This window comes from Cadophora gregata, assembly GCF_030347475.1.
Source record: "Cadophora gregata isolate MNR1 chromosome Unknown scaffold_1, whole genome shotgun sequence".
Classification (NCBI taxonomy): Eukaryota; Fungi; Ascomycota; class Leotiomycetes; order Helotiales; family Ploettnerulaceae; genus Cadophora; species Cadophora gregata.
The window spans coordinates 2,778,086-2,804,572 of NW_026695924.1; the positions used below are offsets into that span (position 1 = coordinate 2,778,086).

Sequence of the window (26,487 nt, forward strand, 5' to 3'; positions counted from 1 at the left end):
AATGAAGCAGCAGTCTAGACTTCTCAGACTTCTCAGACTTGATGACGATGTCCATATGACGCGCCGACGACGCGGCTTTGGTTGCATGCGTGGTTTCATTCGATAATGCGATCTTGCGCCGATGAATTTAAGTACAAACAAGAGTAGGTACTTGAGGCACCAATTGCATGCTCCCAGCCTCCAACGGGTCATTGACCCTCTCTATGCTCCTCCATTGACAATCCGGCATCTTTATCACGAGAGGTCAAAACAATCGTGTAAATGAATGGGGGTCTCTGTCTAATGCCGAACCCTTTCGAAATCCAGAACGCCGAAAATGCATGTACAAAGCCAGGATAGAGTATCCAGTGAGACCTCCAGATGCAAGTGTATCCAGAGTGTTCCGCCTTGGAAGTCATTAAAGAAGTCGCTCCTTGGCGGTGTGGTAATAAAGGCATGGGGAATCTATGCAATCGCTAAACAAAGTCGTTATGGCCATGATATGATACCGATCGAGGAGTCTTCCAATAGAGGGAATTGACAATCTTGGCTGCCCGTGAATAGACAAGAAAAACTTTTGTAAAAGTGAGGATTATGGCCGTTCTGGGCTTTACCGATTTGATCTGCTCATGCTACGTTCGGGTGCCCCGGAGGCATTGTTGCGGGGGGCGATGGAATCGAAGTCGTAAGTCTTGAGCGTCTGCTCGTACTTCGAGCTCTTCATGAACTTGGGAACGGAGTCCTATGTATCGGTTAGCAGGCAGGTAGAGGACGGGAAATCAAGGAGCACGCACGCTAGCCATCAGCTTGAAAACAGATAACTGTGCTTCTTCGAAAAGTTTGGTGACTTCCTTCAGACTTTCGATCATCGCAGAGTCCTGTCCTACTGCCTTGGTCATTCTGGTTGCCAACTGGTTTCGCAAGAGGTGGTCGATGTTGAGCTCGCAAGGGGAACCAGGGGCCAGAAATGCATTGTAGATGCCATATGCAGAGGCCATGGTCTCCTTGACAGAGTCTAGGTTGCCTCCCGAACTGCCTCTCGATGGAGAATTGGACTTGATCGCGATTTTGCACGACTTAAGGAATTCGTCAACGTCAAGGTAGAATGAGAGATTCTCCTCACAATGGGTGTCCCGCAGGTTCTCTCGGAAGAGTAAGCGGAGCGAGGGGTCGTTCAATATCTTATCAAGCTTCTGAGTATTAGAGTCCCGAGATACACCAGCTCTCGCGGCTGTGTTCAAGCCTTCTCCGCCCTCAGAAGTGCGCTCCCGAGATGTCATATTGACGACGTCCTTCCCCTTTTGTGTCATCTGGTAAATTCCATGCTTCGTTGGCTGAAAAATTGCCGACTTGTCTCTTTCCTGTGGCGAGAATTGAGCCAGATAAGCTCTATCCTGCTGAACACACCAAATCAACTCCTGTTCCAGAAAGAGAGTCGCAATTTCGGCTGTTTCTCTACGGTCCACAGTTGTGCAACAATCCATCAGCCAGTCTGTAGCAGCCTTTCCAGTGAATGTTTGATACATGGTCCGTGGAGGCGACCCAATTTTGCGCTCGTTGGCCATTCTCACGCCTGCAATTCCATCCTTGTACTCACTGAGCGAGTCTGAATCAGCAGAGCTAGTGCTGCTCTTAATGTTTGGACCATTTTGACCGACAAATCTTCGAAAAATGACTTCGATCGTACTACGGTCGGAAGAGAGTTTATCTGTCGTCGAGTCTCGCTCAAGAATAACTAGTTGCATTGTGTTCCTAGAAGAGTTCACGAGTTCGGTGACATGCTTCTGCTGAATTCCATTCTTCGCACAGAATCTCTCCAAGACATGAATGCCTTTGGGGGTTAACTGCCAGACCGAACTTTTCATTGTAAATTCCTTTGCTTGCTTGCCATCCGCAGACTCGATGAATCTTGCATCCAAAAATCTTTGGCATACAGAACGTGCCATCTCACGGGCCATAGAAAATGTAGTCGTAGTCGTGGTCGTGACGATTCGGGAGGGATCTTTAGGATCTGGCATGCGGTTTGACTGGGAGAACTTGAGGGATCCCAGGTTGTTTATTGCTTCTTCTGACAAGAACGAGTGTTCAACTCGCGTTAGACGTACGCGATGAGGAGCAAGTGGAAGGCTGACAACTAGAGTTGCAAAAAGGTCCTTGAAATCCTACACGCAAATTAGCACCTGCGCCCCATAAACAGCCTGTATCTGATCTCCCTTACTCTTGTAAACGGTCTGTCATCAGACGTCATGCGCAACAAGCGCGAGGAAGTTTGGTGCATCTTGTTGAAGTTTGATTGTGGTAGAACGATGGGAGCAGGGGTATCAGAGGCTGTATTTGAATACGCCTGAGAAGGGGGATTAGTCTCAAGCAAAGACTTTCGAGTTGTGACTGTATTCAACGTTTCTGATCTGTTGTGAAATGCGGTCGGGGTAGAAATATCGTGGTGGCTCGTTGACGGGTTGCTATTGTCCCTGGTGCTATTGTGCCGCGTAGCTGTGTGCGCAGATGTGCTGCTATTGTTCGGTTCGCGTGTAGGAGAATTCTGTGCGGTACGATATAGACTTCCGGTCGAAGCTCGATTTCGGATCGACGGTTCGGAGAAGCTTGCAATGGCACTCGAGGTCTTGTCTAGAGCCAATGCTGCCAACGAGAACAGCCCACCGCGATTCTGTTTGGACGACACGGGGGAGAGCGTCGACTGGCGATTCTTGCTGAAGGTGCTCAGGCGATTGGGGGTGTTGAGGAGTACTGCTGTAGCAGGAGGGGATGTAGCTGGATCTGCGATCGAATGAGTGGATTGGACGGCTGCAGAGTCCTTAGATGAAGACGAGGAGGGGCGCTTGAGAGATGTTAGGTGGTCGGCGGATGCTTGAGGAAGCGAGTGAGGAGTAGTGGTAGGTTGTGTGGACTGAGAGATGGCGGCCATCTAAGGTCCTGGGACAAGGAGGTGGAAGCGTAGGTTGGTTGGGGTGAAAGGATGTTTTACGAGGAAGGACGCCAAGCAGTAGCAGAGCACCAAAAGCAGAGCAAAGTAAAGCAAGCAAGTGAAGATCCTACCTAGCGTTTAGCGTGGAGAATGATGCACATGGATGGTGGGCCTAACGGGAAGAGTCTGTCTGAGACTCTGAGGAGGACCGTACTGTAGGGGGAAGGAGGGTAAGCGTAGGATCGAAGGACAAGGACGACGTCGAGACGAGACGAGACGAGACGGGGACGGGGACGAGGACGAGGATGGAGACGGGGGGGGTTGAAGTTGAAGTTGAAGTAGAAGTATCCACCAGGTCGGGCCAGACGTGATTTAGGTACAGTAGTAAAGTAGAGTAGGTATGGAGCATGGCAGGGCCGGGCAAGGCCGGGTAGGGCAGGGCAGGGCAGGGCAGGGCAGGCAGGGCATGCACTGTAGGCAAATTTTACTTTGCTCTCCTGTGGTCGAAGTATTCTGTTGTGTCTGGTGCGAATCCTGTCTCCTGCTACTGTCTCCTCCCTGCAGGCGCGGGAATGGAATGGAGCAATTATTATTGCAGCTGAGAAAGAGGCAATGCTTGTCTTGATGTCCTGGAGTGGGTGGGTGGATAGAGGTGACTAATACAGGTGCAATCGGCAGGGAATAGAAGGCAGACGAGAGGAGAGGAGAAGGGAGAGGAGGCTCATAGGTTCAGGCCGGAGTGCGAGCGAGCGAGCGGCGTGCTAGTCTGGCGTGGAAGGAGATTTATGGAAGTTTAGGGTAAAGGAGGTAGGTCCACCACCAGTGCAGTCTGGAGGCAAACTGGATGCGAGAAGGAGAAGCAGAGGGGAAAAGGGGGATTGGAACTGGAGGGGATGGTCGGCAGGCATTCAGCTCGACTTTACCACTCGCAGGCACAGGACAGGATAGAAAGATATCATCAAGTGTCCTGCGATGTCGTCCAGAGCGACGGGGAGCTGCTTTCGGCCGGCCGCCGCGCAGAGCCCGCATAAGGTAGTGTGAGCAACAGCACGAGCACGAGCACAAGCACAAGCAAGCACAAGCACCGGCACCGGCACCAGAACCAGCTCCTGCACCAGTGAATGAGCGAGTGTCTTCTCTCTCTCGTCCCTGCCAGGCGCCCCCTCCCTTCCCCTCCCTTCCCCTCCCTTCCCCTCCCCTTAATGGACATGCCCTGCTCTGGCTCGGATGGCCCCTACCTACAGTACTGTCCGGAGTACATCACGTCCCTGCCTGCCTTTGGCTGCTGGCTCGCCGCCCTACAGTGCTGTACTTTAGGTACAAGAAATAATAAACTTGTCGTGCGCTCCTCTCCTCTGGTCCCCTCTCCACTCCTCTCCACTCCTCTCCTCTCCCGTCCTCTCCTCTCCTCTCCTCTCCTCTCCTCTCCTCTCCTCTCCTCTCCTCTCCTCTCCTCTCCTCTCCTCTCCTCTCCTCTCCGTCCTCCAACGCAGGACGGACCTGGACATGGACAAGGCAGGGGGGCAGGGCGATTATGCAGATCGAGCGTGCTCGTGGCAGCAGGGAATACCCCCGTAACTTGCAGGTCGCGCCACCGTGGACCCTATCTCTAACCGATCCACTCATGTCTTGCTATTTGCTACACCCCTGCGGTCTCTTCGTCCGCTTCAATACGCCCAGGCCCCTGACGTTTGGATTTCTCGAATGGAATTGTTCGGAGGACCTTCTATCTGCATGCCAAGTCAGAAATGCCACGCTGCCACCCACGATTTAGCCTACCGGACAACAGCCCACTACCCAGTGCGTGAGGTTGTGCGAGAGCGTGAGCGTGCGCGTGCGCGTGTGCGTGGCATGGCATGGGCATGAACTTGGATTTGGACAAGGACCTGGATATGGGTCGACGTGGACGTGATGAATAAATGAATGAAAGGAAGGGGGCCATGCATGCATGTATTTATGCAGGGGCTGGTGAATTTACGTCGGAGAGAAAGGACGGGACGGCCTCAAGCTTCGGGAGGATAAAATTGACATACTGTAGCACTGCCCTCGAACCTTCTACGCAACAGGTTTCTTGACATCTCAGGAACTACCGACATCTCCTAGTGTGGTAGGGTGCGCATCGCCTCTTGTCGTGAAGTCCCCACGAAGCTCCCTTGAAGCTCACTTCAACACAGGTCTTATCTATTGATTCTCACTATTGGCCTTCGTGGCTGGCTCCGAGCCCTGCGACAAACTGAGGGCGGTTTTCTTGCACTCCAGTCTTGGTGTATAAGTGCGGTTCGAAAGAACATGGAGCCAAGGGAATTGCTTTGGATCGACCAGCCCCAAGCTCAAACTCGTATATGTATGTGACAGGTTGGTCTGTGGTGCAGGTACTTCTGGGGACTTTTTGCCTACATCGCCCAAGGCATTTGCACTCATAGCTTGAGTCGCATTCTCCTGCCGTACAACATACCTACTGTAGGTATACTCCGACAGCTCGGTTGAGGCACGCCGAAGTGAGGACCTTTCGTCTCCGTGACAGGTATATTACCATCCTGTTCGATGAATGGTCTCGTGCAAACGACCTACTGGAGACCACCGCAAAAGATATGTGAGACCACTTGGTCCTTTGACTAGACAAACAAAAAGCCTTTCATCCTCCCTGTTCCATACCTTTCTTCAAATCTCCGCATCCATGCCATGTCAACTGACATTAGCGCGGAACGAGAAGCCTCATTGTTGTAAATTACAGAGAGAATAAGAATGGCCACAAGCCAGCAGACGAATTTGGTGGAAAGAACATGAAATACTCCCGACTCTCATCTCTATTCACAGAACACTCGTAAAGATAATGATGAAGCTTGAAATCCACATCCGTATTGAGCTTCGGAAAGTATCAAGCTCAACTACATGTCGATCCTTTTTCTTCTAGAAGCGTTGGATGACAGGGCTGAGGAGAAATGGCATAAATGTCTCACAACCGGGCAAGGGATCGATTGTGTTTGTGTTTCTGGTGTGAAAAAACCCGTAGGTGCATACTTAGTGATCCTTGTCCCTTGACAGGGGCTCCAGAAAAACTGTCAATTCACAACAGCGAGAACAGCTCTATCCAGCGGAACTGTGGTATGCTGCAGATGCTTTCATCTGTAAGACAGTCTTTGCTTGGCAGCTCTGAGAGCCACGCAAACGCGTACACATTGAAATGCGGGCCATATTTGTGATTTACGTCATACTGTGCAGGAAGCTACCGTGCTCGAAGCGTACCCTTGGAGGCCTTGGACTTGGACGAGGGCGAAAATACTCGCTCGCTTCTAAAAGAATCCCCCCTCTACGATATCCGAAGGGTCAGATTGAAACACCACTTTTCTTCTTCAGATGATATGGCTCGTTCATCTGAGGTCATTCGTGTCTTACGCAGCTCCAGTGTACCAAGATGGGGAGGATGTCAAGCGCAAGAAAAAGCTCGATCTTTTAAAGAGAACTCATCCTGACAATGCCAGAAGTGAGTTTACCTTATACTAAGGTAGCAAGTGAGCACATGCGACGCTGGCATGGACGGACAACACGGTGAGCACACGTCACGAATCATTAAACGAGATGTTAACTTTTGCATTACTCGCGCGCGCCCGAGGATGTTTCCGCTCCGCAGTTGAGGCGGCCAGCTTCCATACGTTGCCGTTACCGTTGCCGTCAGGTAGCTAACTCCACCACCAAACGAACTCTCAGCCACCTGTCCTCGACTCCTCGCTGACCTGCCTTAATAATCCGTACTTTGGTACTCCGCTTGCAAGCAGTAGGGTACTCGCGAGTCGCGACAGGCGATGCCGCCACGTCGCGTCATAGAATAATGCCGAGAAGCCTGGTGTTGAAATTGCGGTGTGAAAGGGCTAGCGAGACTGCTGCTACTGCTAAAATAGACCGTTCACTGCAACAATACACGCCTCAACCGAGTAAAGACCCTGTGGTGTGAGAAGAGAAGAGAAGAGAAGGGAAGCGAAGAGAAGAGAGGATTAGAGTTGGAGTTGGAAATAAAGCATCGTTGGAGAACGATCCCACGTGTGCAAGGGCGGCGGCACAAAGCACCGGCATCCCACGATACAGAACAGAACAGAGCAGAGCAGAACAGAACACTACTGCAAAGCACAGCACAGCACTGAGCACGCACGACAACTGGGAACTAAAAGAGCTTTAGCTTTAGCTTTAGCTTTAGCTTTAGCCGACGTGGGAAGTGGCCAGTGGGTAACTTAGAGGGCAGCTGAGGCGGCGGCGAAGCCTTGTTTCCGATGTGACCACTTGCCACGTTGTGGGCGATTCGAAGTGGGGAGCCATCAGCCATCGGCCACCAGCCATCAGCCATCAGCCAGGAACCACGACCCAGGACCCAGGACCCATGCAATGCCATGAGGTGCGCTCTCTCTGTCAGACCACATGGAAGGTCAGGATTATCATTGGCCAGCGAAGCCTCTAGTCATTTTCTTTGTCACGATGCAGCCAGGGATCGAGATAAATTACCTACCTGAAGTAAATTTACCTACCCGAGCTATACCTACCTTACCTTACCTCCTCTGCTCCCTCGACTACCCAGCTACCTCTGTACACTGTACACTGTAGGTAACTTACCTACTAGCCACCCTTTTATTGCGTGGGATTGAGGGCATGCCTTTTCCTCGCCATACCTCTTCCTTCTCCTTCTGCTCTCCTCATCTCACCTGCATCTTCACCTCCCACCACATATCTCCGAAACCTGGTGCGTCCCGAACATCCAGTCGAAATGGAACGCTGATTAACTCCAATTGCATTCTCGCATGGCGGACAGACCGTGGTGCCGCAACCAGGAGGCCCATGCCAGCGAACCTATGGCTCTATTTGCATTGCTTGTCCCCGTCCTAGGGCTGAAACGAAGCGACGCAAACTAAATTACTACAGTACAGTACTGTCGCCCTGTACATAACCTCAGATAACTTACCTCTGTGTCTAAAAAATATGTACGGGTATCATCCCTGGTGCATCCCAGAATAATTTACTTTGCCTCAATTCGGCCTCATTTCATAACCAGCAATCCTTTCCCTCCTAGGTATCTAGCTATGATAGTACATGTCAAATCATTTAGATTAGTAAATTACATTGCAAAACGAAGCAGGAGCAGAACGCAGCAGGGCGAATCTTGATGTGGAGTGCAAGTATCTCCATCCAATGAAAGATTCACGGGTCCTGAAACATTTCAACATTCCACCCTCAACTCCCAGCTATCAAATGTCCTGACTACATTAGCAAACACGGACTAATTTACTGGTCCACCTTGCTGAGAAGTCACTCTTGGCTGCCCAGACCAGGTAATGATAAGGGCTAACGAGTCTCCATCGTCCAAGAATATTGGAATTGTTCTATCAACCTTCTAGAAGGCCGGAAGTTGTGTGTTATCCTGGCGGAGTAGATGTCCACATTACTGTAGTTCCACACAGGGTACCAAATTGCACCCTTAGCCTCGCACCTCCACGTAAATTACTGTACAGTACCCACCATCTCCGACTGGTGATGACAGAATCTAGTCGCGGCCCTTGAGGTTGACGCTGCGCTGCACTTCTCGTAGATTACGAACGACCGTGGCTGTCATTTGCCCCTTTCTTCCCATTGAACCCTCCACGACAGTCCTTGGCTGCGAGTAATACAGTAATGGCAAGGAACCATCCCGGTATGATCGCCAGAAATTCGCCGCTTATCCACACATCTCCACCTCTCAAGCCTTTTCATTTCCTTCTTTTCTTCTTCGCTCCTTCCACAGCCATTCCGAGGCGTTTCCAGAAGTTTTCATCGAGACATCCTTAGCTCCTTAGCCTCCTTTTCTCTGCTTTGCCGAACTCCACCCTACCCTACTCGTCCACCGCTGAGGGCAACTCGGGCAAATCAGACAAACTCAATCTCGCTCCCGAGATGCGATTGTTCCAGTGCCACGTTGCTGTTGCTATTACAGTACATTAGTTGGTTTCCTCTGACCGCCGGCCCGGACATCGCGCTTGGAGTTTGAAGGTAGTCTCAACCATCATCCAGGTCTAGACGTCAAGGTCAGCAGCATTGGACACAAAATAGCGGTACAATGTCTCAAGACTTGCCTAGTTATTGGTTTTCTCGTTGTAGATGACCAAGTTCACTGACTGCGAGCATTTCTCTGCTACTTTTTTGTCACTAAATTTGACGTCTTCCTCGGATCAAGATGTTGTGCGTCCGGCAGCGTAAAAATTTGCCACCGCAGTCAGCGCCAAGTGTCACAGTCAAAACATCGTTATCGGCTTCAGCATGCATTTCAGCCCGCTTCCACCCTTTAGCTACCGCCATCCGCAGGCGTCCCTCCCACGAGACTAAGTCCAAGAGGTGGTGGGCGTGGCTACCAATGTGCGCCGGTACCTTCCAGTCACGCTGTGTTGTGTATCGTCTCGCCGAAACCTTTTGTGATTGTGGCTTCAAGTTCTAGGAAACATTTGCAATACTGGGGGCTCTTCCTTTATTTTCAGGCGTTATTCAGAGCAAATTTTGGGCCCATGCCTCCAAACAAAACTAGAAGCTACGGGTGTGCTGATGAATGTCCGGCATTGTCCGAGAGCCTGGAGATCTAGTGAAGCAAGCAGACATACAGTAGAGTTGATCAGATTTACATAGTCTAGACTTGACTGCGCCGATATGTGTCTGTACAGAGTTGACAGACTGAAGATGACCTCAGTGTCACGGCGCGAGAAGTCTCACTGCGATTCGAAACTCGGAAGAAAAGGAGAGGTACGGACGGGAAACCTTAACAGTTAGTCGTTAGCCTTCTGGAATAATCTGGCGTCGGGGAGCATCTCAGCACTCCTACCCCCGCGTCACAGACTTGGCTGAATCATAATGCCCACCTGATCATCATTCTGGGAATTCCAAAGAGCTTCGGCAAATACAAACATGGAACAACCTTTATCACCAACAGATGTTCCTTTAAACAACGAGGAGTAAATGTGTAGGCTGTTAAGAGTATCTAGAATCTCACAAAATCTCAGGTTCTCAGGAGGAACGTTTCCATGATCGTAACTAGTGTGATGTGAAATTAGGGGTCAGTTACCACCCCATCCATGTACTGGTATCGCCACCTTCTTAGCCCGACCAGGTGACATGGAGAGAAGGGCGAAGGAGGTAGAGGTAACATGTCATTATCTAAGAGCAGCAATCCTGAGCAAGAGGTGCTTCCATTGTGCTCCATGAGATTCAGGTATGATCATGTTCGCTTGGCCGCAAACACGCAGAAACGATGCATGTATACAACGGGTGTAAATGCCCTAGGAGCCGAACCGTTGACTACTTCCAAGACAAGTCAGCGGGCATAAGTTTTTGCAGGCATTTCGGAAAGCCCGAGTTCCTGGATATCAAATTTGGACCTTTGTGTGGCCAGGCCATGTTTATCTCCAAATATCCGTCAAATTCGCACCTAAGTCTGAAAACACCATACGCCATTGCCTTTCGCTTAGCACGATTTTCCTCGAGCCCTGTCTGCTTAGATATTCATGGGCCCGGAATCTCTCCTCCACCCCTTCTGCCGCATGTTATCCTCGATCCCCTTCCAAATACTCTCCACAACTTCTCTGTCTCGCCATCGACTCGATGGTGGTGCACCTGCGCTGTACTTGTCAACTTGAGTAGAAAATACGCCCCTTCCCCATCCTCTGACTGTATCTGGCGGGCTATCTCCTCTCCACCCAACATAAATACCCAATGTATGCTTGAACAGCTCGGTAGGCTGCTGCCACTTATAGGTCTTGAACTGCCAGGCCTGGCCTGTTGTGAAGACAGCCACAACCCGACTCCAGTACTCCGGCTTGAATTGCTCCGGTGTATCCACGAGAATAAAGCGAATCGGGCGAGTCGCGTCGATGGAGGTGATCAAGCGTTGGGTATGCAGAAGTGTGGAAGAAGAGCTAGACGATGCGCTGACAGACTCGGGTGGGACATATATTCCGTTCTCGAGGAAAGCCTTGATGTTTGAAAGCCGGAGGAGAGAGGAGGCAGATGGTGAAAGCAGGATGATGGGATCCGGGCGTCGGACAGAGGCTTTTGGATTATGTACCAATATGGAATTATTCACTGATGCTGCCGCCGCTGCTGCTGCTGCCGCCTGTGCAGCCTTGCCTGCATTGAAGGGTGCTGCCAGCTTGCGGACGTGCGAGAAATCCTACTGAAATTCAGATTCTGGGTAAAGATGACTTCATGTGACGGTAGACACGTACCGTAGGTTTGATGCCCCTAAGGACACTGTTCCTGTCTCCCGTACGTCTTTCACCATTGTAGATTTCCGCCAGTCGAGGATCAATGGTCTTGCCTGGACGGATCTGGTTACCACTGGTAACTGGCACAATACCACCTTTGACCCCAGAAGCGACTTGCGCTGATGATGTTGCGCTTGACGTATCTGATGCCAGAGGCTTGATATACTCAGATTCCTCGGAAGCGCCTTCCAGCCAAGTAATCAAATCCAATCGTTCAACGAAAGCCAAATTCTGCACCTCCCCTCCTGCACCGTCGCCAGCCCGGAGCTGCTCATTCAATTCCTGGGCCGCCCCATTGTACTCCGGGATCGCAGTCTCCCGTTTCTCCCAGGCAAAAAAGATGCTTCGGAGGTCCACGGGTCTCTCGGAGGAGAAGAAACGTGTGGGTGTCGTGAGTTCGATTGAGACCTGGGCTGGCGACGAGAAGTGAAGGAATGTAGCTTTGGCCAGGCTGAGATCAACTGCAGAAGCAGAAGATGCATCCGCAGCGGTTGTCGGTATGATAGGACTGCCGGCCGCTATCGATTGTTTCAAGAGCAGCAATGGGTCATGCAGACCTCCGCCACCAGTTGTCGCCATGTTGCCGACTGTGTGCGACAAAGTTGTTGTCGAAACGCGCAAGGTTGTTGGAGGCAGCAGGTGAGGTGAGGTGGTGAGGTGAGGCTGCGATGTGTTAAGCGGCTGAAATTGTACAGTAGTCCAGGGTAGCCAGGCTGGAGGCTGTGGGCGAGTTGGTAGGGTGCCAGGGTACTTGGGACTGTGCCTCGTGTACCGAAGGTAAGGTAGTAGGTATCTTGGTAGGTACCTATTATTTCAATGTACCTACGACTACCTAAGTAATGGAAAGAGAGTGGCCACAGATTTCCGAGCCGTCGAGGGGTTTGATGCCCGTTGGACGCCCGTTGCTATTCTGTTGCTTAAGGTAAGTTAGAGACTTCATAACTTGGTCTATATCGTCAGATACGATTCGCTGATTTCAGCTAACTCCGCTCCATTAAGCTTTATTTCACTTCTAATTGGTTAAATGATTTAGGTACGATCTTCTAATCATATAAATAGAATAAAGCCACAATCAAGAAGTCTACTGCAAAACCTGGCGATTCTGTTTATTTACAGAACTAAATATTTAACTTTCTACAAATGCTAAGGTACCTTAGGTAGGGTTCGGAAATCTGTGGCCGCCCTCTTGACCTACTACCTAGGTAAGGTGGGAGGTACTGCACTGTACTGGTCTGTTCTGTAAATTACCTAATTCCCCTACCGGTACGATACTAACATCAATCGATGTATCAGGAAAAGTTCATGTTGGAACATGTGAGCTAGGTATGAAAGGGTTGCTACAGGGCAGTAATCAGATTACTGTAAGGGATTATCTAGGCGGCTGCCCCTAAGCGAAGAAACCGTCCCGAGGCGATCCGAGGAACGTTTTCTCAGTTAAGGGCTGTTCTTTCAGAGAAACGTCCTAGAATTGTAACAGGACGGTTCATTTACAACTGCCTTTTCCTTTAAGGTAGGTACCTATCTAACCTACAGGTAAGTTAGGCAGGCAGCTGCGTACCTACAACTGCTTGCGACACTGCAATGAACTCACAACATCCCGTCAACATCGATATTCCGGGTTCCCGCTTCTCTCCATACAAAGCATATCACTCCTCTCACACTACAACATAACCCTTTCATGTTTGAAGACGCAATCAGCTGATGATTTTGATTCCGGTTGTCGGTTTGCAATGGATGTCAACGACTCCCGCCACTTTCTCTGCACTATCTGATTTTCGCGTCAACAACCCCAGCCCTGCTATGTCTTCTATCCATTCTTCATGCCTCGACGTTCAACCTTCACCCTTCGAGCTTCGCGCTTCTGTGCTAGACGCCTCCTTCCTCTCTGTTCCATCGTCCCTGGCTCCATAAACCTAGCCAATGATGTTCCTTGTCGAGGTTTTTCCACTTGGAGTGGTGCTGCTGTCCTGCGACTCCAACTCTGACTGGTTGATATTCATCAAGTGGTTTCTCCTCTTGCGCCCATGGTACGGACATATAACGGTTCCTCCACTCTCATTCATAGGGTTTTTTGGGCAGAGAGGGCTATTTGGGAGGTGTTCTGGTAGATTCAGCTCGAAAGAGGCCCGGGGTGATTGGTTCATAGGTGCATCTATTTCTATGTTGAGAAGGCGCGCCGATTTATTGCCCGTGCTTGCATGTTGAGTGTCGGCTTCCCACCACTCAATGCTTGGCGAGGTACCGTTCGATCGGTTCTTCGCTGCAGCGTTGCTGCTGCTCGATACTGGGCTTGTACTTATACTGCCTTCTCCCCGCGGTTTCAAATCAAAGAAAAAGCCACGGGGCTGGAGGTCTGGGGTACCAGGAAACATTGGTGGTGTGTTGACACGTTTTGCTTCCTATTATACAGAGTCGTAGTTAGTTTACGCCTGTAATCTACATGCAAGAGCTGCAGCATGGGATTTCGTTGAGATACACTTCATCTTCATCATACACTCTGGATCATCTACTTGACCAACACGAATGTACCCGTTATACTCACAGATGGGAGGAATGTGGGCTCTATTGGATCGGGGCTTGCTATGTCCACTGTGTACTATGTGTCAGTAGCACTGCAAGTCTGACCCGATTCCAGAATCCGACTGACCTTTTAGGTACGTTTTCCCATCTGTTCCTTCGTATTGATAGTCAGGATTCGGTGTTACTGCAGGAGCTTTGCCAAGTAGCAACTTGAAGACAGAACTTGAAGCAGACAGAATGGACTCGTGGGAGGTTTTACGGTGCCATGGTGCCAGACCAAATCGCCGAAATGATCTGAGACTGGACGAACCTGGCGTTTGCGGAGCCTCTGGAGGCAGGCATGGTTTTGAAGCTTGGCAGCTTTCTTGCTCTGCTCGGTCCAGGTATTGAGAAGTCCCTTGCAGTAGCATTGTTGTCCGCGAGGTTATCCTGTTCACGTCGACGATACCCGAGTCATCAACCTGTATTTCCTTAAGCTTGGAGCAAGTCGTATAGCAATCTTGTGACTTACAGTAGTTGCCTTTTGCATAAACCTTGACCGAACTGTTTTTTTCGCTCTGCAATACAGGCCCAAGTGCTCATCTGGAGGAATGCCATAATATGCCGGCACGGGTTTCTTCGACTGAACATTAAATTGGTGTCTGATGCTTTGTATACGAATACCGCTACTTTTCCGGGACGTCGAAGACGAATGCTCGACCTTTGGGCTCTTTGTCGTTGACGACTTTCTCGACATTAGACTCCCAATTTTGATTGTTGGCAGCTCGGTTGAAGGGTGGGCTCTTTCGCTGGGCTGTGTCGTCGTCGAACTCTTGCTCTTCCGTTCAGGAGACCGACTCCACCATTTCTGTCGCGATCCGGCCTTCCTTGGAAGAGTGACCTCACGCTCCGCCCAATAACCTTCCGGGAACCATACCCACTCACAGCCTGCTCTTGGTGGACGAGGTGGATCTACGGAATGGCTCGATAAGCAGCCTGCAGACGATGGGCTGGTCACCCCTATGCTCTTGTCGTTCCAGTCTCGAATGGCTTGGTTCTTTGCGATAATGGATTGTGCCGAACTGATGGAGTTTCTCTTCGTACGAGGCCCATGACTTGAGCAGCCTGACTTCTGCGACTTTGATTTTGGCGATTTTGGCGATTTTCGATACGATGGAGCTCTAGAACCCCCAAATTTGGGCGATACTGCATCAGACTCGGTGGATGCTCGCCTTACGAGGAAATATGCTGAGAGGTCGAGCTCTCGATTCTTAGCTTCCACGGGGGTTGTCCTTGGAGGTGGAACGAGGTCGTTGTTTCTCATGACGTTTGGTGTTTTGAACGCGATGGGCGCTCCAGTACGATATCCAAAATATGGGTCGGAATACCCAGGCGCAAGAGAGTATTTTCATAGGGTATAGGGATTGCGTGATAAGGATATTTCAGGCAACCTGTGTGATGGGTATCGAATGAAAAATATCACCAGTCGAGCGTAACACACTGGGCTCGCAAAGTTGGACCATTGGCAAGATCTGCCCAGCCAACTCATACACATACTTAAGGTACCTCTACTTGCCATGCCCGTATAGGAAAGAGCACAGAGGCTCAACATGGTAGGACCGCTCATAGGTCCAGGCACATGCGATACAGCCCCGAGGAACTGTCTGCTCAAGCTCTGCAGTCAAGATCAAGATACGCCGGCAGCCTTGCTGTGATGAAAGGCTCGGGCAGGCTTGACTGGCTACGAGTATGAAATTGTCTTTCTGACCACCGAAACGATGTCTATCTACAGCTTTTATTGTGCCATGCGATGCAGAAAGGAAACAATAAACAGATAATTGATCAAATCTCGCTATGTGTACAATGTCCCCGTCGTAGAATCATCTCCGCCAGGCCGAATCGCACTTAAGGAATATCAAATAATGGCTTCAGCTTCTTGATCAGCAGCCACTCCTCATTTGATACATCCGTCCTGTAGAACTCCTTCAGTACGTCGATACTCTTTCTGGAAATGAGAGAGTACAAGGTATCTTTCTCCTCTAAATGTCGGCCATATGTTGGCTGGTGGCCAGACATTTCGATCTTCACGGCAACAGATGGCTGTCCTTTCTTGCATATCTGGATCTGCTTATGGTCGCGCTCAATGCCGGTACTACTGCATGTTAACAGCTGTCTACTTTTTCTTGGAATGCGTCAACAACTTACACTCTACCAATGCCAACGATCTCCTTTATTCCGGTGATAGCATTCTGCTTGACCGCAGCGATTGGAGTGTGCATCCTAAGATTACCGTCGACGACATCCACACCCACCACGATAGGGCCAGTCTTGTTAAACACAGCTACTGTGTTGAGAACGCACGGAAATACGGCGTCGTGCTTGGACTCTTCCTTTTTCTTCTCCGCGATAAGCGCCATGTGTGCCGTAAAAGCATCGAAAAGGTGGTAAATAATATCGGCGGTGAAAATCTTAATTCCTTGCTCATCCGCGTAAAGCTGTGCTTCCTTATCGATCTTCACATCGAAGCACAGCATAACGGCGTATTCCTTGTTCTTCTCGAGCATGGTTCCACAATTCATGACATCTCGTTTAAAGACCGGACCAATACCGACGTTGGCGACAGGTATTTTGGATACCTTCAAGAAATCGAGCAGTGCTTCGAGAGAGCCAAGAGTGGATGCTTGGACGGTGACACCGCGACCTGATTTTTCCACACGCTTGAAGAGCGCACCCAGATCTGATAACACCTCTTCTTCGATATCAGATTCATCATCATCCGGACCAACGACCATCAATCTCGATCCTGCAATTGCGCCCTCCAGTCCAGGTGCACTGATCTTAACTCCCAGAGCGGCTTTCACTTCCTTGTTGTGGACGTACTGTGATTTGAGACGCAACTCCTTCAGGGGCGCCGGGGTTAAGAGAGCGCGAATATTTGTTGTGATAGCTCCTTCTACACCGCAGAGAACTATACGATCACCCTCTCGCAATATACCGTTGGAGAGAATGACGTCGATTGTCATGCCAAACCCTTCAATGGCCTTGACTTCGAGGACAGTTGCCTGTACCTCGGAAAGATACATCAAAGAGCCAACCATTCTCTCTTGGGTGAGTTGGAGGATTAATTTGAGCATATCAGGGATGCCTTCACCAGTGTGTGCAGATGTGGGTACCAGGGAAACAAACTTCGCCATGGATTTATTCTCGTAAAATAACTCGGAGTTGAATCCTTGCTCGGCAAAAGCGACCTTGGTGTCAGTCAACCGCTTGTTGAATTCGTTCTGAACACCTTTATTCTGTAAAGCCAGACTCTCCTGAAATCCGTTATTGTCGACCTTTTTCCAACCGTAAAGACGATCGATCTTGTTGAGGGCAACAATGAAAGGAGTCTTTCGATCGCGCAACAGCTTCATAGATTCCAGCGTTTGTGGCTCCAGTCCATGCATGATGTCGACTACCAAAATTGCGATGTTACAGAGTGACGACCCTCGGGATCTCAGGTTGGAGAAAGACTCGTGACCTGGTGTGTCGATGACCAAAAGACCAGGCACCTTGAAATCAAAGCTGTTGTCTCGATTCACAACTTGTGTTTTTTGTCGTATGGCCTCAACAGGGAAGTACGTAGCACCAATTTGTTGTGTAATACCTCCTGCCTCTCCCTCCTGAACGTTGGTCTGTCGAATCTTGTCCAGTAGCTTAGTCTTGCCTGTATCGACGTGTCCGAGGATACAGCATATGGGAGAGCGAAGATTGTCCTTTGACCTAGCAGCCATTGCTGCTTCGTGCGCCTTCTCACGTCGTTCGGCGGCCTCTTTCTTCTTCTGAGCAGCAGCAAGCTGAGCAGCTGTAGCTTCCTCGTCCTCAGAAGATTCATCTGATTCCGAGTCCGACTCAGTCTCTGATTCCTCGGCCTTGGCCTCACGGACTGGCAGTTCTTTTGACCCAGAACCTGCCGAAGCAGCTTTCTTAGCAACAGCCTTCTCTCGCTCGACATCGGATTCGGCATCCCAGCTGTCTTTGATATCGTCCTCACTCTCTGCAGCCGCTACCTCCCAATCATCATCCAGGTCACTTTGGTCGCCCTTCTTTGCGGCGACCGCAGCTGCTTCAGCAGCCTCCTTTTCAGCCTTTGCAGCAGCTTCTGCAATTTTTTGTTCAGCTTCTTTGCGTGCCCGTTCAGCAGCTTCCGCAAGAGCCTTCTCTTCTTCTAGCTTTGTGGCGTTAGAGGCAGTTCATGTCAGCTCAGAAAAGACAACATACCTTAGCTTCTTCAGGGTTTTTCCGCCCACCCTTCTTCTTTTTGTCATAAACAGCCTTCTTTTTTTCTCCACCTTCGGGGCCGCCAACTTTAACACCAGCAGCAATCATCTGCTTCAGCTTCATTTCGTTTCTGAGCTTCTCCTCCCGCTGCGCCTTGGTGAGATAAGTGCCATCTTTCTTCTGTTGCTCAATTCTCTCTTTCTCCTTTTGTTTCTTCAGCGCCTTAGCCTCCTCTTTTCGTTTCTCCTCTTCTGCTTCTCGTCTCTCTTCCTCCTCGATCCGGGCTTTCTCCTCTGCCAGAGCTCTAGCTTTCTCCTCCTCACGACGTTTCAATTCTTCTTGCTGTTGCTGAAGCTTGGCTAACGCAGCAGGAAGTTTCTTCCCTTTTACCCCACCACCAGGGGTCTTTATAGGACCTTGCTCATCGACATTTACATCTGGGATTGGCTTGACACTTTCAGGAGCTTTTGCACTGGTTGCAGGAGTCTTCTTTTTAGCGGCCTGTTGTCAGATCGTTAGAGCTTGCAAGAAATATGTATACCGGGACAAAAACGTACGTTTTCCTTCTTTCTTTGTTTTTCGCGCTCTTTTTTAAGCTTTTCCTTCTGAGCTTTGGTTAGGACCTTGCCATCAGCCCCCCTCTCGTCGTCGTCGTCATCTGCTCTTGCTGCTTTTGCTGCTTTATCCAATGCAGATTTCCCCTTCCCTTTCTTATCAGGAAGAGCGAACTCGTCTTCTAATGAAGCTTCAACGGGCGCTTTCTCGGCCAGGTCTGGTTCCTCCATTGGCGCATCCTCTCCCTGGAAAGAGTCCTCTTGCTGGGCCCCCTTCTTCTTTTTTTGTCTTTTCCTCATCATGGCCATGAGGCCTCCTGCTGGGAACTCCTCCTCAGCATCTGCTTCTGCAGGTGTGTCGGCGTTATCTTGTGGCGGCGCTGTGGCAGCTGGTTCTCCCAACTCCGACTCCCAGTCGTCACCCTTCTTATTCGACTTCTTCTTTGGCGGCATTATAAATAGTGTAGATTAGAAGGCCTTGAGATGTGCCGTGGCTTGTTGCGTATGTGTGAAGAGAATATATCGACCTGCCAGCAGGATACCTTGGTGGCAAGTGGGGTGTGAAGGCAGAAGCTGACTGCCTGGGATGGGCTGGGTAGTTGAGTTTTAAATCTAGGCGTTGCGTAGCGCCTATGATGCGACTCAAATGGGCCCAAGATGACTTGAATCTTCGAAATTCTCCGTACTGTTGTGGTTGAAATCTACCTGTACTGTTGCTGCAGTCGCGGTGGATTGGTCACACGAAGAAAGGTACGTGGATTGATTTTGAGATTATTCCCAAGTGTTGACCTCTGAGCTGCGGGGCAATGAGTTTAATGTCAGCCAACTAAGCGAGGGGCACGTGCACCAGCCCCTCAGCCCCGCCCCCTCTCCGTCCTCTCATCTTCCAGTTCCAGTGTCTTGTTCCGACTGAGCCAGTACTTAAGAAGCAAGATTTGTACGGAAGAGTAGCATAATGGGTATCCAGATAGGTGCATTTCCATAACCTTTTGGTTTGTATCATTGACAGTACCTACGCGCGAGTTGTTTTATTCATATTTGTTCTTGGTCGTAGCTCTCCATCTACATCGGTCTGTGTCATGGTAGGACAATACCGAAAAGACAGCTCGCAGCCGCTTGCCCATGTTGGATGCTCAGTCAGGTGGTGTTCAACACTACAAAGTTCTCCTCGGATAGTATTACTGCCTTCCCACATCCCGTGCAAGGGAATTATGACCAAATATACCTGTACCGTACACACTTGATACATCCTCGTCACTTCAGCGGCAGATTGGTGGGTACGACCCTCCCTGGCCCGCGGTGCCTATAAAACCTAGCTCGGAAGATCTCTCTCCATCCTTACATCACAGGTCGTAGATAGAACTCAAGGTCGGTGTATGTCTGGCCAATGTAATATGCGATCGTGCCATCCTGATCCAGTGTCCCCTCATGGACGTCTTGGAGGAGCCCTATGAACCTCTGGAGAGTGCGTCGAGACTCGTCCGTCTCTAAATCGGTTCCCAGTAACTGCTTCAAACCGCGTCCATGTAAGATCGTCTTCAGTACATCGCCATCAATATGCATCATGGTCTTTGGCTCGGTCATGGTGTCCAATGGCATTGGATCATCCCTGTAGGTAAACTCACAGATCTTTGGTGAGCGATTCGCCAAGTCCATGATAAGTCTCAGCAGTCTCCAGGTCTTGAAGTCAAGGACTGTAAAGTGGCTGAGTGATCCAGTTATAGACAAGCCTAATGCCTCACGTTTGGTCAGCGAAGTTGATATTGATCTATTATTGCGTTGTGGCCACACAGGATCCCACATTGGGCGACACTGCCCAAACCGAAACCGGAGGATTGAGGAGTGAAGTGCTGCTTCGAACACTGGCTCCAGGGTATCGGCTCTGGTATTATGGGTTGGCCAGAGACCAACAACCGAAGAGAGTTTATCGGAAACCAGATGTATTGGACGTTGTGAGATTCTTTCCAATAGCAACTGATGTAGGCTATCACGGGCAAGTTGGTCGCCATGAGTGCGAACAATTCGACATCCCCCAGAGCCACTGTGAACTAATTTTAGAATTTCCAAGGAATGACAAGTGGTCAGTGCGTATATGGTTCCATCCTCGTAGATAATGTCCGTAGCTGGGGATGGAAGCTCGTAATCAGTCATACGTTTGAATTTCTTCTCGGTCAAGTCAAGAGTATCATATGCCAATGTGGTTCCAGCACACCACAGGAGACCATCCGAGAGACCAGTTGCGGAATAGACGGGGTCGGTAGACTTAAATTTGTGACGTGTATAGTAAGCTATCTGTCGTTGGTTGCCAGCCTCATCCCGTTGAAGGTTCTGATTGGATTGGGTGTCAATCGTTGACACTCGACGTTCTTCAAAAGAGATGATCAAGAGACGCCCTGTACTTGTAGCTGCAATGATAAAATTCCAGGTCTTACTATCTTTCATAAAGGACCACTCGAATAGCCTGAAAATCCTCTCGTTGAAATTTCCAAGACCTGACGCGAAATTGACAATGTCCTTTGTTTTTTCGTCAAGAGGGTGAGAGATATCCTCCCCGCTCGTAGGATCGATGAACATGAGGGTAGATCTCCCATTTACGGAGGCCGCCACGACAATGAGATCCAAAGTATGAGAATACAACAAGCGAGTTGGGGTTCCGCCAATGGCCATGTGCCGAGTGACCGGCTTTGCTTGTTTGCTCAAGCTAGTAATCAACAGCTGGGAGCCAGATATAACGAGAAGACTCCCACTTGTGGACCCAGAGCAGGGTGGGCGCATCTTTACGATCGAATTTATCTTCGGCTGACACATACCAGGCTTCAACGCATCAGACAGCCATATCTGATTGATGGTGAGGGAATCGCCAGGCGTGAGAGAAGGTTCTCGGGCCTCTAAGGACAGGCGATAGCATTTCAGATCGCAGTTCACGAAGAACGTATTGCCAGAAATGGAAAACTCATCTCTGACAACCATAGCGGGAGTAGCACCGATGCGTGTGTACTTTGCTGAAAGGATGCGGAAGCTAGCTTCTGAGATACCGAAAAGTGCTACCATACCATTGCGAGTTCCACAGAGAAGTTGAAAGATGCCGTTAGAGGATGGTATAACTGCGATGCTAGCTATTGTGTCGAAGCGGCTGGGCTTATCATCGGACGGGGGCGGCACAACTACGTCTGACTTTGGACCTCCGCCAAGGGGCTGGAATGTGAAAATAACTAACCCTTCCTTGCTCCATCCAGCCATGATTGCGTAAAGACTGCCTGAAATTCGCTCGGCAGTGATAGTACTGATATCATGATCAATTTGGCACAGGGTGTAGGCGGTAAGGCCTGAGCCTGTGCCCGTGCTGACGTCCATACTCATGAGTGGCAAGACAAGGTTCGAAACCTGAAGAAGCGTCGGCGTTTTTGAACTTTTCAAGCGGGTCGTTAAAAAGATATGACCATCCTCAACAGCTGCATGCTCAACCGAAGCTTCTCCCTGTTTGAGTTGGAGGAGGTCCTCCACTGTGTACACGCGGCCACTAAGAGCTATTTAGTGAATTACATCTAGTATTATCTCAATGATTTTGGCACTTACTTCGTGTAAATATCTGTCACCACGATGGTCTTCTCGGTCACCTGAATGATGTATTGCCCGTGGGTGACTGCCGTAATCGTTCGATGGACCAAGTCTAGTCTTGTCGCCTCTTCTTCCAGCTCCACAATCTCAGCAGCATCTCCCGAGAGCTGGAGAACTGCGGAGCGATCTCCCGTAGAAAGTAGGAAAAGGTATGGGTCAGCTTCAGTGAAGACGTTTAAAGTAGGCCACAGTGCCCAAGCACTCATGATAGTGTTGTCATAGTCAACCTCCAGGCCAATGCTTGCCTCATACCCATGTCTGAGCTCAGCGATTCCCCCTCCTGAACCTTTCCCCACACAAACAAAGACTCGGTCAGGTTGTGGGATCAACTCGACGTCTTGTTTCCCAGTAGCTCCATTTGTGACGAGTTCCGAAGAACGGGGCCTGTGTGTAGTTACAAAGTCGTGCGCTGGAGACCAATTTGGGAGTGGCTCGGTCAAAACTGGATGTTGTCTCGCTTGGAGCTAGGCAAATATGTCAGTATTGAAACTCCAAGCCAGGTGCAGAATTTGCTACGCGAAATAAAGAACATCGATAAAATAATCACCCCAAGGATCTCACCAAATAAGTTCCACCTGAGGATGCATCTCCGCCCATGATGAACAAATCACCACTCTTTGCATTCTTCCTTGGATAGTCAAGACTTGCCAATGCCATGCCGCAGTTTGCTCCGAGCTCGCCAATATTGTTATCAGCAGTCACAACATCGTCATCCTCCGAGTCAATTTCGAGAAACTTAACAAGTCCGTCCTCTCTGGCTATGAACAGGTCATCTCGAGTCACCTTGTGGCTCTCGAGCCGGGACGGGCGAGTCCACGAGGTCCACAGCGGATTACCCAGGCCATGGTGAAAAGCTGTTGGGCTGTCAACGCTTTCGTTGAAGTATATCAACTTGGGAGTGCCATGAAGGATCCCTTGGCAGACAGCCATGAAACTTTCGTACACTAAGATAAAAGATGATTTGATCGTCAATGGGATGAGTAAGAGAGGTACCTGGCGCGACTTCTCCAGCAGGTAACCCCTGGAGCTTCTCGCTGTGACTTTTTTAAGGTCACTACCAGCCTCCCATTCATAAAGAAGCATTCGGATCTTGCCCTTGAGAATTACCAGGACCAACAAAATGATATGTTGTTCATCATCGGTTGCAGGGTACAAGAACTCCAACTTAAGAATGACTCCTCTAGGGTATATTTGCGTTTCTGACTCAACATGGTTCAAGCTTGACGTCTGCGTGTAGTGTTTGGCGAGACTGCTCCTTGGATGCAATGAATAAATTGCAAAGACACCCTCAGAGCAACCAACAACCATGTAGCGAGAACTTGGATCCACCGCAAGTTGCATACCTGGCTGCAACTTCAACATCGGCTTCGATACGCGATATCTGCTCGAAACAAACTCGACTCTGCCATTCTCTAACCGGCGCAAGGTCAGGAACACCGAATCACCTGTATCGAGTTGCAACAAGAGGCACTGGGGCGGAAGTAAGTGCTGGTCAGACGGCGGAGATGTGTTGGGGCCAGTATTGTCGTCGCTCATGGGAGTGTCGTCATCACAACGCTCACTCGTCACCCTACTAGAATGAGCACAATCGTCCGCATCGGCCTCATATGCTTTGACAGATCCAATGACACGAGCGTTTCGGATACGAGCTCCAAAATCTTCTTTCCGAATAACATCCCACAGGAGCCCGTCGCATCGAAGCTCCTTTATCTGCACGAAGTCATCCTGTTGCAGTCAGCGATCCGGCAGATAGTGAGAGCTGTCGGCTGTCACGATAATTTATTGGAAATGTGAAACCATAAACAAACCAAGGAGATCCCTCGAACCCCCAAAGCATTGCGAGGTTGGAAAAAGATGACTTTTGAATTGAAACGAACTAGTCTTACCCCAATGAAAGCCACGTCATTCTTGCGATTGTCTCTGAGTCGTGCTGGTAGTATCCAGTGCACTAGAGGGCTGCGAATAACCGTTTGGGTCAGAAGGCCAAGCTTCGGTGCCTTTTCAACTTCCCTAAGTGTTGTCGCCGCATCCTTGTCTTGTTGGTCGTAGTGTCGAAGGACAGTGTTGACATCAAGAGTCCTGGTCACCCACTGTCCATCGATCAGTGTGTTGGTTGCGAGAGCCATTCTGGCACACCTGAAAGAGGATTCAGGCTGATGCCATGAGTCAGAGGCGAGTTTGGGTTGAGTCGGCAAACGATGATGGCTAAGGTAAGGTACCAAATGCCTCTGAGCCAGCCCCGAGTCAAACTTCGAACTAGTGGCGAGACGTACTGTATGAAAAGAAAAGGGGGGGAAGGAGCTATGCAGATCTCAAATGGTCTATCGCGCCATATCTGATTGCCACCCTGGATGCTCACGCAGCGAGAGGAGACCGAGAAGAGGATGTGGAGTGGAGTGGAGTGGAGTGTGGTGGGGTGGGGTGGAGTGGGATTTGAATGGAATGGAAGCCAGCCTGCCAGCCTCGTGTGGAGGTTGTGGTCGGGTGGGTTGAAGGGTGCTGCAGCCTTGACGCGCGAGGCTGTCAAGCCGTGGGCCGTGGGCCATGTTCCATCACATCAGCGCGCTGACACAAGGCGAGAATAGCCTGCAGTTGCCGCTGCGGTTGCGGTTGCGGTTGCGGTTGCGGCTAAGAGAACAAACAGGGAGGGCGCGTGGGTGGTTTAAAGTTACTGTACGATACCTACGCAGGGCAGGGCAGCTTCCCATTATTGCGGCATAAGTACCTGTACCTTACCGCACGGCTGACGAAGACATCATACCTACCTACTTTAGATTGAGAAAACATACCTTACTATATCTAGTTACCTTACCTAACATACTCTCCACTCGTGTCACGTTATTTGCAAGTACCAGCGCTTGCTCTCATCCTTCAGCAGACTTCATCCCTCTTCTTACACCCAACAAATCGTGCCGAGCCTTTGTCTTCCACGCCGCAGCTTGTGTGGCCATGAAGGGCGCAGCGTTTCCATAAGTGTCGTTTGAAATGGAGCCAAGCGGAACCGTGTCTACAGATATCGAGAGTAGAGCAGCCAGCTTGGCCATGCCCTCGTCTCTAAAGCATACAGCGCAGACCAAATACAGTGCGAAGGCTGGACAGATTCTAAACTCCTGCAAACGGATGGACGTAGAGACGCTGAGGCTACTGGCAGCTTCTGAAGGAGGACTAGTCTCGGACGAGCTTCGCCAGCAGGCATGTTAGTATCATTTAGGGAGGCGCCTGGGCAATGGCTGACTATCACAACAGGGCCTCTGCTCCTTGGTTGCAAGGACCAAGACAACATTACTGCGAAGAAATCTGAATGTAGGCATTGGAAGTTACTGCCCAAACACCGGGACGAAGATCAAGTCCAGCTGGACGTGGACAGGTCTTTCATATTTTACCCCAAAGGTACGTAGTGCGCACTTTTACGATTTTTCGGCATCGTAGTGTGTTATCTACTGATACTATTGCACAGACCAAACCCCTCGAGATCTCGAACTCCGCAAAGCAGAGTTGTTGGACCTCATCACCGAGGTTCTTCGCCGGCAACCGTATCTCTCCTACTTTCAAGGATACCATGACATCTGCCAGGTCTTCCTCTTAGTCCTCCAACCAGAAATCCGTGCACAGGCTGTAGCACGACTTTCTGCGTTACGAATAAGGGACTTCATGTTACCTACATTCGCACATGCACTGACCCAACTGCACATGATTCCAGCTATTCTCAGCACCGCCAGTCCCAAGCTTCGGGACCATCTGTCGCTGACCCAGCCCTTCTTCGCACTTTCTGGTACGCTTACCATGTACGCACATGATATCCAAGAATATGGTGAGATAGCACGTATGTTTGATGTCCTCCTTGCACGGGAGGCAGTCTTCTCGGTCTACATGTTCACTCAAATCATTCTGCAACGATCTCGTGAGCTATTTGAGACTCCAGCGGACGAACCGGAAATGCTTCATTCTATTCTCTCAAAACTACCAGCGCCTTTGGATATCGAGGCACTAATAGCGAACACGATCCAATTGTTCCAAGATCATCCACCTGAATCTTTGAGGATGTGGTGGTCGATCTCAAGCTCAAGCGTACTGAAGACCGCTCGTTGGCATGACCAACTGTCCAGTCAAAGTATGGAGGAAGGACAGCGTTATTTTATGAAGCAGTCCAAAGAACTTGAGTGGGCTGAGCGGCGTAAGCAGATGCTGAAAACTTTGTGGAAATATCGAGGACCCGCCTCTGCCGTCGCGCTAGCTGTTCTTATCGAGGTCGTTTCCTTCTGGTTGAAGAAATCTGGGCGCCCGTATGGGATCCTCGGAATGGTATGGAGACAATTCTCGGGTCATCACGGTCACTGAATTGTTTCAAATCAATCTGGACGAATTACAGATAGCCTAAATATGG

At 50.0% G+C, this 26,487-nt stretch overlaps 6 protein-coding genes across 6 annotated transcripts; 1 reads left to right on the plus strand and 5 right to left on the minus strand.

Annotated features, from left to right (window-relative positions):
* Positions 1-589: 589 nt before the first annotated feature.
* On the minus strand, positions 590-2,905 carry ONS95_000912 (uncharacterized protein; the record flags this gene model as incomplete). The annotated part of the gene is made up of 3 exons (XM_058494089.1): positions 590-721; positions 774-2,141; positions 2,198-2,905. The coding sequence occupies 3 exons, from the start codon at positions 2,903-2,905 to the stop codon at positions 590-592; spliced, it is 2,208 nt and encodes a 735-aa protein (XP_058364292.1).
* Positions 2,906-10,403: 7,498 nt separating this feature from the next.
* On the minus strand, positions 10,404-11,751 carry CDC73_1 (accessory factor associated with RNA polymerase II; the record flags this gene model as incomplete). Its single annotated transcript, XM_058494090.1, has 2 exons — positions 10,404-11,078; positions 11,134-11,751. The coding sequence occupies 2 exons, from the start codon at positions 11,749-11,751 to the stop codon at positions 10,404-10,406; spliced, it is 1,293 nt and encodes a 430-aa protein (XP_058364293.1).
* Positions 11,752-13,085: 1,334 nt separating this feature from the next.
* CDC73_2 (accessory factor associated with RNA polymerase II) lies at positions 13,086-14,995 on the minus strand (the record flags this gene model as incomplete). Its single annotated transcript, XM_058494091.1, has 4 exons — positions 13,086-13,571; positions 13,715-13,761; positions 13,820-14,153; positions 14,204-14,995. The coding sequence occupies 4 exons, from the start codon at positions 14,993-14,995 to the stop codon at positions 13,086-13,088; spliced, it is 1,659 nt and encodes a 552-aa protein (XP_058364294.1).
* A 581-nt stretch (positions 14,996-15,576) lies between these two features.
* On the minus strand, positions 15,577-18,938 carry ONS95_000915 (uncharacterized protein; the record flags this gene model as incomplete). Its single annotated transcript, XM_058494092.1, has 4 exons — positions 15,577-15,823; positions 15,877-17,882; positions 17,932-18,432; positions 18,489-18,938. 4 exons carry the CDS (start codon positions 18,936-18,938, stop codon positions 15,577-15,579), a joined length of 3,204 nt encoding a protein of 1,067 aa, XP_058364295.1.
* Positions 18,939-19,823: 885 nt separating this feature from the next.
* On the minus strand, positions 19,824-24,229 carry ONS95_000916 (uncharacterized protein; the record flags this gene model as incomplete). The annotated part of the gene is made up of 4 exons (XM_058494093.1): positions 19,824-22,005; positions 22,062-22,567; positions 22,665-23,828; positions 23,990-24,229. 4 exons carry the CDS (start codon positions 24,227-24,229, stop codon positions 19,824-19,826), a joined length of 4,092 nt encoding a protein of 1,363 aa, XP_058364296.1.
* A 575-nt stretch (positions 24,230-24,804) lies between these two features.
* On the plus strand, positions 24,805-26,464 carry ONS95_000917 (uncharacterized protein). Its single transcript, XM_058494094.1, has 3 exons — positions 24,805-25,299; positions 25,350-25,493; positions 25,561-26,464. Exons 1-3 carry the CDS (start codon positions 25,089-25,091, stop codon positions 26,439-26,441), a joined length of 1,236 nt encoding a protein of 411 aa, XP_058364297.1. The 5' UTR covers positions 24,805-25,088; the 3' UTR covers positions 26,442-26,464.
* Positions 26,465-26,487: the final 23 nt, after the last annotated feature.